The sequence below is a fragment of the Zootoca vivipara genome, chromosome 7 (genome assembly GCF_963506605.1).
Source record: "Zootoca vivipara chromosome 7, rZooViv1.1, whole genome shotgun sequence".
Classification (NCBI taxonomy): Eukaryota; Metazoa; Chordata; class Lepidosauria; order Squamata; family Lacertidae; genus Zootoca; species Zootoca vivipara.
In genome coordinates, this window is record NC_083282.1 from 59480444 (window position 1) to 59493248 (window position 12805).

At 44.5% G+C, this 12805-nt stretch overlaps 1 protein-coding gene across 3 annotated transcripts in view; it reads right to left on the reverse strand.

The window, feature by feature from the left end:
- Positions 1–12805, reverse strand: part of LAMB3 (laminin subunit beta 3) — a 122900-nt gene that overhangs the window by 4452 nt on the left and 105643 nt on the right. For all 3 annotated transcript variants that reach the window (XM_035122653.2, XM_035122655.2, XM_035122656.2), the window contains 8 exons: positions 11587–11783; positions 10542–10653; positions 9898–10270; positions 8314–8474; positions 6357–6565; positions 5414–5617; positions 4471–4615; positions 418–625 (listed from right to left, as the gene is read on the reverse strand). In XM_035122653.2, the coding sequence (XP_034978544.2) occupies positions 418–625; positions 4471–4615; positions 5414–5617; positions 6357–6565; positions 8314–8474; positions 9898–10270; positions 10542–10653; positions 11587–11783 (1609 nt within the window). The remainder of the gene's footprint in view (positions 1–417; positions 626–4470; positions 4616–5413; positions 5618–6356; positions 6566–8313; positions 8475–9897; positions 10271–10541; positions 10654–11586; positions 11784–12805) is intronic.

Consider the following 12805-nt stretch of genomic DNA (forward strand, 5'->3'; position numbering starts at 1 on the left):
AGAGCCATCAAACCTCAGAAATACACTTTCTGCAACAGGTTTCCACAATTCTGGCCACTAGTGTAGGTGGATTGGATGCAGGGTTAATGTCTGCCCAGAAAGGAGAGCGATGTTCCTGTATTCAACCAATAGAGTGGGGTGATGCTTCAACAATGTGGCTGGCATGCTTCTACCAACAGATCTCAGTGGGTGCTAAATGAAACCACACCACATATATGGTGTCTTAATTGCATTAGTTTAAAAACTTGAGGTTTTGAGAAGCCTCAAGAAGGCAAGGAATCTTGTACTAGCTATAGGGTAGGACCTTTCTTCTTCTGAACAATCTCTTAGGTGGGCTCATGGCCAAATGCTACTGAAACTACAAACAGGTTCCATCACTCTCCTTACACGATCCAACGGTACTAAAGGCCTCTTTACCTGGCTTCTTCTGCCTGCTGCTGAAGCTGTCTGGCCTTAGCAATATCCCCAGCCGTTTGGGAAATGAATGTCTCAGGGCACTGCAGCTTAGCTGCCAGGCTCTGAATCTCATTCATTTTCCTGAGGACTGTGGCAGTGTCAGCGGGAAGGCGAAGGGAGAGGACGTAATCGCTGACCTGCTGGATGGTAGCAGCATCAGTATCTGGGTCTGAAAAGATAAGAGTGGGGGAAAGTCAAGTGGAGGCCAAGTGAGACTTATTCAACAAACCAGAAGCTTCCTTGAAGCAAATCAAACACTGCGTAGCTAGGGAAAGCCAGATCTGCTGCTCTTCCAAATAAAATTACAGGACAAATATTGGTGCAAAGACACACACATTTCATCTTCACCTGAGTTCACGCCAAACTCTTGTCTTCACTGTTATTTTTTTCCTTGGAGATGGAAGGAAACACTGTTGTCCAATCGTGGCTATGCTAAAATCCAGGATTCCCCCAGGATTCCAGAAAACAATCTGAAGAAACTGAACTCAGGCAGGCCACAGCCCTATTCAGGTATTGTGCCTCCATCGTATGAAGAGGAAGGTCTGGAGAAGGGAGCCTCCTCTACACATGTCACCTCTACAACATGTGACACAGACTAAAGCTCTGTGTGATCAGGGTTTGAAATCATACAAGGAGCCCAAAGGCATAAAGCAGACTCTGCGATTCAGACCTTCTAGTTGTGACACCTGGAGAGCAGTGGGGACACCATGCAAGAAGCATGGTTAATAAGCATGGCTCCATTCTCCTGTGATTATTAGAACCACACAAAGGCTTTATCTCCTGAACAGGGCTTGTGTGAGTCTATGAATTAAAGGCATAACTGAGGCCAGTTAAGTCATGGGATGTCGATGGGGAGGGAAATGGAGGGAGAGATTGAGAATTGGCCTGTGTGGGTGTGTCAAACTGTTTATGGTATCCTTGAGCTCAGCGTTAAGAAATGGCCCTCTCCATCCCATTTTATACTCCTCTAAGCTCTTTATCAATCCTGACTCCTTTTCAACTGTATAGCCCAATGAGAGGAAGTTTTTAGAAGGGTGGAAAGAAAAAGTAGGCCCTTTGCCACCTCCAACCAACACTCAAAGTGTTCCTATTCTAGACTGTACAAAGCACTGACAAGGAACATTCCTGTTAGGGTGTGGGTGATACACCCTACAGGTGATACACCTGTGTTGTAGGTTCCCACTGTTCCTTATATTAGCAAAGCCAGAAATGTTTTAAAAAAAAAGCAAGCAAGCAGATTGAAGAGAGAACATAAGGGTGCTAAGAAGAAATTCAGGAAGAGTCAGAAGCTAACAGTTAAGGGGGAAACTAGGCATGGACATATTGATGGCCTTTGTCAATGGAAAGCATTATTGGAAGGGTGTGGTTTTGAATGGAGGGGGAGCAAGGGAAAGGGGTCCATGCCTTCCTACTAAACATTTATCTGCTTTAAACCACCCCTGCTTTCTCTTGCCGCCACCCCCCAACTTTTCAGGGTTTGAGGACCTTGGGGAAAGCCCTCGGATTTGCTCCATAGAATGCCACCAAACTGTCACTATTTTGCGGGAGGGTTTCAAGCACATACTGTACATTTAAGTTCACACAATCCAATTGGATTAACACACTCTGTCACCCTAGCACAACAAATCAACTTTATAAAAGAATCAGCCTCTTTGCAGTTTGAAAAGTGAAGAAAATGCAACAAAAAGGGTGGGATGAATGAACGATTAACAGGAGGGTATAAAAACACCCCACAAGCAAATCAGGACAAGCAAATCAGGACAAATTCTCAATGTTGTATAACCATCTCACACGCAAATCAGAACAAATGCTCAGACTGGATAGAGTCTAAGCTCTGCATAAGCTTTGTGCAAGAAAATCCAGGTGAATTCTAAATAAACAGGTTGTCTGGAGGAGCTCTTAGTTAACATTCCAGTTGTGTAGACATTCCCCTTTTGAATCTAGCCACCCTAGCTGTCAGCAGCACTTCTTATTCTTTCTACATGTAGACATTTTTCAAAGCAGCAGGAGTTAACTGGTCCATCACTCTCTGCATCTGCCACATCAAGAGATGCCTCAACATTTCATGATTTATTCTCACAACCAAAGTATCCCACCCTCTCGGTATTCTCCCCTAGATACTTGTCATTTCACAGCCTTCGTGCTTGTCAGTATGCACTGCTAGAATTTTGCCAGTGACAGGACCTATCTCTTACCTCAGGGAGAAATCTCAAGCAAGAGATGGAGGGAGAGGGAGAGGGAGAGGGAGAGAGAGCGCTATTCAAATAGGCAAGTTGTTATATAAAGGCTTCTAACAAAATAATATTAGCTCATGATAATGCATGACTTAAAAGAAAAAGGATTGAGGAGCACATGCTAAATAATGCCTGCAATTTAAAAACAAATGTGTTAATATACATAAGGAAGAAATCACCCAGGATGATGATCAGACAATTAAATAATCCTATGCACAATCCTTTACAGGCTCCCTCGGCCTGTAAAGCAAGATGAGCGCCGCAACCCCAGAGTAGTTCACGACTAGACTTAACTGTCAGGGGTCCTTTACCTTTACTTTACCTTTATGCACAATCCTATGCATTTTAGTCAGAAATATAGTCCACTGTGTTCAATGGAACTTACTCTAAAGTAAGAGTCCCAAGGGCTAAAGCCTAACAGTGAAACCCCATATGTATCCACTCAGGAATAAGTCCTATTGAAGTTAGCTGGTATAGGTTTGTAGCCTGAGGAATTCAGCTATGGCCTAATCAGATTAGACCAATTAAATTAATGAACTGAAGTTAGTCATGCCTATTAACTTCAGTGAGCCTAGTCTGAGTAGGACTAGTGTTGAATATCTTTTTTTCTTTTCTTTACACATTGGACTCCCCTGAAGATGATGTTGGACAGATACCATGTCTGGATTTATTTTTTTCAGGGGTGGGCAATTGAAGAACCATTAAGTCAATTAGAGACGACAGGAGAGGAACTTCTAGCAAAAAACACAAGTTAGCAGGTCACAAATTCCAGATACTCTCATACACCCAGGAGCTCAAATGTGAAAATGTTCACCTCTAAACAAAAAAAATAAAGCCATGGCACCAAATCAGCTTCCTTATCATGGGGCTGGTTAGTAGCACCCATGTGTTGCTGGGGAACAGGGGTGGGTGGGAAGGAAGAGCCAGGGATAGACTCTTCTCTGTGATGGTCCCAGATCTCGGGAACACCTCCCCCCCTAGGAAAATATGGATGGCTCCCTTCTTTGTCCACAATTACCTCACTGAATTACTGTCAGCACCTGCATCCTAGAATTGGTAGGAACCTCAAAGCTCATCAAGTCAAACCCTCCTGCTTTGCCCAAATTGTGTGAAACTGTAATGTCAGAATGCCACCACTATCAGTGCCCCATTGACCAAACTTCTGCAACTAGATCCTAGGCTGGCATATCCTTTCTCTTAAAGGCACTCATGCACTGCCGGTACAACTTTTCTACCACATGCCCTTGACTCAAAAGTAAACTCCCACATATTTTAAGCATAACTTGGGAAGTAGTCCAGCTCATAACCTTTTGGATAAAGCTTTTGTGCATTACTGCTATGATGCACAATGGATTCTATTTCCGTACCAGCAGGTAAAAGACACAGACAATCGGCAAAAGATTTTGAGCAAGGAAAATATGAGCAGGAAGAATGGTTTTGTAACAGCCACCCTCGAATAGCGGCAAATTTGCTGTATGCTTTTCATTTGCTGTATTTGTCTCTGAAGGGCTTGGAGGAAGTCTTGCCTGTTATCTAACATATTGTTCTTTCCCCAGCAACAGCTAGCTGCTATCTATGTGGCCTTAGCATACATTTTAGAACTATTCATATTCCTGTAAGCATGAAACTTTTTAATCTTCCAACTTTTTAATTGAAATTGGTCCAATGAATAGCACTTGATCATTTGCTTCATGTATGTGTATTTTATGAGAAAGCTGACCATTTTAAAGATAATGTAATGACAAGAAATCAAAGACAGAAGTTTCATGCATAGACTTACCTGACAGGAAGTTGCGAACCTGGTAGATGAACTGTTGGGTGCGATGGATATCTCCCTCTATCTGGGCCCTAGTTGAAGTCATTTGATCTCCCAGGCTCCGGGCATTAGTCTGAATTTGGCCAACAGCTATTTCTGCAGCTCTGATCTGTGTCAAACAACATGCAAGACAGAGTCAGTTTCTTAGATCCTAAGATTCCAGAGTGTCATTCATCCATACTTTCAATCTCCCTGTTTCTTAATTACCCAGTGCTTCCTAGTATTTCAGAGACAAAAAAACTGTGTTTTTATAGTGAAAAATGTAGAAATGTAGAAAGAAAATGAATGGTGCCATTGCCTTCTCTGCATCAACCAACAGGCACTCAAAACCTGAGTTTTGCATGATCCCACTATGGCATCACAACAACATGCATTATGCACATTCACAAGCAGGTTCTCATTTGTGCCACACACCATATTTTTGTTCAGGAAGAGGACACACCCAAGACGCTTCTTGGATGTTTCACTTTCAGCTGTTGTGCTGGTGCAGAGGCAGCTAACCTGGGTCCTTCCAGGTGTTTCTCAATGACAACTCCAATCATCCTTGAATGTTAACCATGTTGGCTAGGGCTGATGAAAGCCTGAGCCCAACAACTTATCTAGAGGACACCCTGCGCTGTGCAGTGTACCTGTCAGACAGGGCACCCTCACAAAGCAATATTCGCCAGGTGGATCACCCAAATTGAAAAGTTAGCCGGGCAGAGTAGAAAACTGAAGGAATGCTGTTTGCATGTTGGGTGTCGTGCCAACCATGTTCACATGTTCACAAAAAGCCACACAGCACAAGTCATGCATTTTCCTTGGCAATTGCAAGAGATCTTTCACTCTGTCTCCCAAGAAGGCAAAGGTTGGAGCTCTCCTTTTCCTTTCTACACACACACACACACACACACACACACACACACACCATCTTTGTAGTCTCCTGAAATCGGATATTTAAGTTGTGGATATCTTGGGAGGTTTTCGTGGCAGTTTGGATGGAACTTCCAGAAAGTGAGAACACGCCAGTACATCTCCAACCAGGGCCACATCCAGTTGTGTTTTGCTGTGGACATACTTCTCCAGGACATTCCCCAGGGCTGCAAATCTCTGATCTGATGCCACTGCAAATCTAAACAGAGAAGCCACACAATCAGTTAAGTTATGCCTTCAATAATGCAAAAACCAAAAATGATTCAGGGAGTTACTATCTTCATGCACTTATATACAGCACATCCACTGTTATGCACAGCACACAGCTTTAGATGCCTAAATGGAGACAACATAAAAGGCAATCAAATAAGAAGGTTCTATGGGCATGGCCAGGAACCTGCCAAGGCCCTTGACATGTAGAGAGAGTCAATGGGTGCTGCCTTGGGTATTTGGGTCGGAGGTGCCTCACCCTTACTCCAGGAGGCAAGCAGACATCCTCTCCCTACCCCTTTGCAAAATTTCTGCCCAACTACGAACAGCTGTAGGGCTCACAGGAGAGAAAGAGATCCAGAGGCAGAGATCCAGAGATCCAGTTGAGAGTCCTGATATCCCAAACTCCTCCGCACCCATAAATTTCATTTGAGAACACTTGCGCTGAAATGCAGCAAAATTAGATGGGTGATTTTTCATGGAAACCGGAGATGCTGACATCAGTCTCCATGGCAATAGTAGAACAGCAGAAAAGAGGAATAAAAAAACCCCCAAAACAATAACCGACTTTGGCTGCAAACAACCTCCCGCCTCATTAGTCTGCAGCCATTATTGGGCTACAGTCGGAACAATGGGAAGCAGTGTTCACTGGGTATCAGGGTATGAGGCAAATTGAGCAATGATGCTATGCAGCAGCACCTTTGGCAGAGGCTAACTGCTGGCTTCACCTTATTAATGGCAGGAGTCAAGTTTGGAGAGAAGGCCATTTCATCCTGCAGAGCCTCCAGTCCCGACCCATGGCTTGCAAGATCACTCTCTAGCACCTCAGCACTCTGCCTGTTTTCCGCAGACTGGGCCAGCAACCTGGAAGAGCCAGCTATGCGCAAGCTGGCATTGGAAGACGTCTGATGCGCAGAGCTGAGTGTCTTGAATGCTCCTAGGGAAACAAAGGAAAAATGATGTTTAGATGGCTTAGTGACTCACAATGCAGCTTTCCTTTCCAAGGCCTCCTGGTATGGAGTTCTACCTTGAAAAAAAGGAGGAAGGAGGATCTGCCAGAGCAGTGAATCACAAGGACGCCAGCTGAAAAGCACTTGCCAATCACCATTCACATGAAACTGCTTAATGGCTGTTTTTCTCTTGAATTAATGTGGGGGTTTTTATAAAAAAAAATGTACTATACAAAGCTAAGCTGTACTGTATATGGTATAGTAAAGATGTACCTCTGCCACCTGCAGCTCCAAGATTCACATCAGAACTTAGCAAGCTGAGGTATGTGGTCTGTCACACCTCCTTCCTTCCATCAGGGTTCAGAAAAGGAGGCAAAACTGAAGCTACTGCAGTAAGTAAACGTGTAGATTTGAGAAAGCGCTGGAGGATCAGTGTTGAATCCTCCTTAGCCTTCCAGAGTAAATATATTACATCTAGAGATGCCATCACACCTCACCTACAGCAAAATCCAGAAGCTAATTTGGAGCTTCCTAATCAAGGGAAACATCCAGTGATTTTCAAGGGAAGCAAAAAGAGTTTCAATCAGACTGGTGATAATTCCCTGGAGGGGAGGATGTTCTGCACACTTCTAATTAGATCACCAAGCAGGAACAACTTAAAACATACATTTCTTGAAATGGCCTACTAATACCACTGGGGTGTGTCTGGAAAGTCTCAGAGCAGCACTTTGCTGCTAAGAACTATAGGCTGTGTGATGCAAGTGAGAAGAATAATTAGAAATGCCTTGCAAATCTGCTGGAGACTGGAGCCCGGGATCAAGTCACACACTGAAAGTCATTCTTTATATTTTCTTTTTTGTCGTTCCCCCCCCCCCTATTTTTTCTTTTGTATTCTTTTTCTTTTTCCTTTTTTAGTATAGATTTTTTCTTTTTGGTATGAGAATGGTTGTCTTCCTGCTTTCCGCCCTGACTCCCTAGAGCTTTCTGGTGGCAGGAGGGGGCTTTGGGGCGGGGGAGGGGGAGGGAGACATAAACCCAACCATAAAATGGACCACCTTCAACTGTTCGCCTGCATGGGATTCTCCTGTGGCAGGGGAGGGCCCATGGAAGGGGGGTGGAAAGAAGGTGGAAAATATGTTTATGTAAGTACCGTTTTTGTAATCTGTAAAACTAATAAAAATTATTTTTTTAAAAAAAATGAAAGTCATTCTTTTTGATATGAGTTAAGTTACTTTGAAGCACGGCAAAATTTGTTCACTAGATATGCTAGTGGGATGAGGATACACACCCTGAGCTGTGGGGCCGGTTCCATAACACCTTTAACACAGGGAAGAAGAAGAAAAATAATATCCCAGTATCTCACAGTAGGTTGCCATTTTTAAGCAACTGAAAGCAAAAGTGCTTTACGGAAATTACCAAAGCTTCCTCCGAGGGTCACTAGGAAATGTGCTTTTGTGAGAGTGCAACATTGTCTCTGATATGAGCTCCTGTACTTGGATCCACTCTAACAGGCAAAGGAGGGGGTTTGGAAGAGGAAAAATGAGAAGAGGGAAAGATTGTGAAAGCCTGACTTAAGTTGAAGATCTCTCTTCTTCAATTTCTTTCAGGCAGGACACAAAATCCACAATATGGCGAAGCCGCCCCTTAATCAGATAATTGTCCATATTTGCAGAAGGAGATACAGCCACTTATGTCTGAACTGATGAATGTAGTGGTTGAAACACAGGTTTTATACCCGAGACATCTGTGCTTCGGCTGGCTTCAAACTGAGCCTTCTTGTTTTGGTACTCAGTGATGATCAGAATCAGGCTTCTATCAAGATTATCCATATCTATGGATAAAGAGGATGCTTCATCCCTGAAAGGTATTTCATGTCTTAAACCTTCAATGGTCTGCCTGGAATGAACAAACAAAAAAACAGGATAGTTGGTTTTGGTTTCCGCATACATCTTGTAATTATTCTTATTCTTTCATCCGGTGATTACTGCCCTTAAAACCTTCATGCCAACATCCGCCCATGAAATCAGTGGCACTTCTTTGAAAAAAAGCTTGAAGATTCTGACTCATATTTCAGCAGCTGAGGACCCACTGGTATCAAATGCAGGACAACAAATGTAACGGGAAGGGACAGAACAGAGAGGTTTTGATTTATTACTATTATTTGTTTGCTAATTTTCTATACAACCCTTCATCTGAGGATCACAGGGCAGTTTATAATAATTAAAATAGACAAGGGCTGAAGTGAATAAAGTAGTTAAAACAATTGGTTCAAACATATAGTCACTGAATGGGCAGCTAGACAGCACCTTGAACATGCATAATGTTTCACAGATTTTATACTGTGAAAGAAATGAAAGCATGACATTAGTATTCTATGCCCCTATGAGGGACTAAAAGACAGTGACATTTTCATAGACTGCCAGTGAATCAAGGGGCTCCTGCAGACAATCTGCTTATTGAACATTCATTCCACTTTGCATGAAGTTTATGCATAGGTTAGATTATGTGAGGTCTTTCTTGAGTATTCATTCCTATCTTGTTTGCAGGGCAGTAATGTAGCAATGAGCCTTCGTCCTGATTGGTTGCCTGGCATTCATATGTCTTACCCACACTTTTAAGTACATTTCCTTGTCATTTTCCTAAGCACTCTTTTTCAAGTTGGATTTGTCTCACAACAGAGCACTTTAATCCACTTCACAAACCTCCATTTGCAATATGCACTTGAATCCCTCTCACAAAAGAGGGGCAGTCTAGAGGCACCCAAATACTGGGAAGGAACTAGGGCCCCTCTCTAGGTCCCCGGCAAAGCAGGAATCTTTGCCCAAGGTGGGGCTTGAACCTGCAACCCTGAGATTAAGCATTCTACCCATTAGGTAGAAAAGAGACTGCTTAAAAGCAAAGCATCAGAGTCCTCGGTCCTGTATACCTGAAGGAGCGTATCCACCCCCATTGTTCAGCCCGGACACTGAGATCCAGCGCCGAGGGCCTTCTGGCGGTTCCCTCACCATGAGAAGCAAAGCTACAGGGAACCAGGCAGAGGGCCTTCTCGGTAGTGGCACCCGCCCTGTGGAACGCCCTCCCCCCATCGGAGGTCAAGGAGATAAACAACTACCTGACATTTAGAAAACACTTAAAGGCAGCCCTGTTTAGGGAAGTTTTTAATCTGTGATATTTTAATGTATTTTGTTATTTGTTGGAAGCCGCCCAGAGTGGCCGGGGAAACCCAGCCAGATGGGTGGGGCATAAATAATAAATAATAATAATAATAATGCTTTGGGCAATGCTTGCTGCCAGTAAGTAGAATGCAATTCCTGTTCACCTGATTGCAGCAATGGCATTGGCCACCTGATCCAGCCCTTGCTCCGCCAAGAGTGGGTTTCCCAGGATCCCTTGGATGAGCTGCGCTTCACCTTCTGCTTCTAAGAGGCGGGTGCTGAAGCTGGAGCTCATTGTCCCCACCTGAAGCCGCTGGGTGGAATTTTTCAAGGTGGCCTGGCGCAAGCCAAACCTATTGAGCTCATCATCATAGACCTGGAAGCAAGGGTTGCATGCCTCACAGTGGTCGTAGTTGCCACAGTAGCCCCGCTGGCACTGGTCACAGCGACCTCCGGTAAAGCCGGGACGGCAAAGGCATCTGCCCGTCAGCTTGTCACAGCCCATTTCCTCTGTGCCCTGGAAGTTGCAGTCGCAAGCTGTTGAGAGAGGAGAACAAGAAGGGTCTGGATCCCTCAAAAATAGTCATAGGCTTCACTTGCTGGTTACAGGCTGACATTTCCACAGTGCATCCCTCTGGCTGCTCACTATTTTCCCCAACAGCCAGCTGTTAGATGGCTGGGAGATGAACTACAACCACATCGGGAGGGCCACAGGCTCCTCCAGACCTGAGTTAGATGGAGCAGTAAGATGGCAAGAACCATTTAAATACCCAGTGGTTTCCAGGTGGGTGCAACCTACATCCCTTACCTCTACATCCTGTCCTGACATCGCCATAAGATTGGTCCGGACAAACCCGTACTTCAGAAGCAGAGCATGTCAGGCCCCCATAGCCTTCTCTGCATGGACACTGCCCTGTAAACTGCAGAACAAGAGAGAGATGCCAGGGAGGAAATCACTTTGACATAGGACTGCAGAGTTAGGCCTGTTGGTCTGGAGAATAATTGAGTTCCAGAAGGGGTTTACAAGGAAAAGCTCCAACTTTGGCCTTAGCTGCTTGTTTTTCATGAGAAAGCATTTGTGGTAGGAATGGAAAAATCAGCCTATTTCCGTTACAGGTCAGTATTTGAGCATTATGTTCAGTTTTAGGTCTGTTACAGTCTAAGTTTTACAGTGTTGGGGTTTTTAAAAATGCAAAAGAAAAATTACATTTAAATGGCACACGTTATATTCATCCTTCCCCTTAAATACATGGGATTGCATGCAATGCTATTCCTACTCAGAGGAGGCCCATTGAAATTAATGGACATGACCAATTTAGGCTTATTCATCTCAGTGGATGTACTCTCAGTAAATGTCAATTGGTTACCAGCCACAGTCCTGTATGCTTTTTAATGCTCCCCCACAAATATGCATTGTTGTATGCATTTTTCCATAAAACAAATTTCATGTGCATTCTTAAAAACTGCCTTGCAAAATTAAGATAAATCTGATGGACAGATGCATTTTAATCCACATAGCCATCAGGGACCGACCAGCAAATTAGGCCACTTTGCTTTAAAATGAATTTTTCCTCCATCTCTAATTCAAACAGGCAACAGCAACCCTCACCCTCAGATATACAGCCTCAATTAGTAAAATATGCAGAGAGCATTACCACCCAATACCACTGAATGTACTAAGTACTCTCAAAGGTAGCCTAGCTACTGAGCAAAACAGCTTCCCCCCCCTCTCTGCGGGACTAAGAAGACAATGCCCTGATTGTGGTGCTACAAAGTGCAATGGCCCAGAATTTCCCTCTTCCCGCCCACCTCTAGAGCTGTAAGCTCCTGCACTGGTGCTTCGTGGGCAGTACCTGGTTACACTGAGGGCTGCGTGAATGCTGAGGGTCACAGTTGCAAGCCTGGCAGCCCTGCCCACTTGCAATTTTCCAGTGATTGGCGGCACATTCATCACACTTGTCTCCCACTACATTGGGGAGGCAAGAACAGCGGCCCGTCTCGTCGTCGCATGGCACGTTACGGCGGCTGCCTAAAACGCTGCAGGCACAATCTGGAAAACAAAGGGGCCAGCATTTTTGTCGGAACTACTGGGGGGTGCTCCTGGGGGTGTGGGCAGGAGGTATCCCGTCTCCTTTGAACTGCCCTGAGACCTGTGGGCACAGGGTGATATATAAATAAAATGGATACAATCCAAGTTGATGAAACCCCTCAGTCCTCCAGTAGCAAAGCCTTGTTCTAAAATGCTTTCCCTTCAGTGCTGGCTCCAGGTTTTGAAAGTCATGCCAATGGCAGGTGGAGCCAGAGGCAAAAGAAGGTGGGCCAATGAGTGTAAATGTGGCCTTTCTCAAGTAGGCCATGGTGGCGTTAGCCCTACGCAGCTAGTGCTGAGAGTGAAAGAGTTCATTATTGAAGCAATAGGAACCCAGGGGGGCGGATTCAGTTAGGCTATAAAACAAGCGGGGGGGGGGGAGTTAAGAGTTAGTTCAGTTGTTAGTTCAGTTGGAGAGTTGAGCTGCGGGGTTGAGTTGAGATGAGGGAGTCTGTGGGTTGGTTGGTTAGTTTGTGTGAGAGATAAAACAAATCTGAGTCAGAAACAGTTAGCATCTGAGAGGAACAGCAGATAACATCGGAGTTTTAAGTGGAAACTGGGAGGAGGTGGGTTTGAATTGTGAACAAGAGTGAGGAAATTATAGGAAGGTATAGGCCGGTATAGGAACCAAGTTAAGATATTGTCTGAGCACCATTTAAGAAACCATACACTTGTTCTCTGTACAAAATAAACTGAAGTTTATGTTCACTTTCAAACTCTGACTGGACTCAGTGATTACCAGGAAGCACCTGGTTGGTGGCAGCGGGAAACCAGTGGTGGCACAGGGATCAATCGACCGTAAAACGTCTGGGGACCCTGTGTGATCGCCACAGCTATTTTCTATATACCCCTCTCTGTCTTCCATCCAAGCAAGGGAAATGTCCAAGGATGGACATTTCCATAGAGTGATTCTCAGGGAGTGATTCGCCTCCAGTCCCCAGCTCTGCTCTAGACTTCCTGCAACACATTGATCTGGAAGGAGG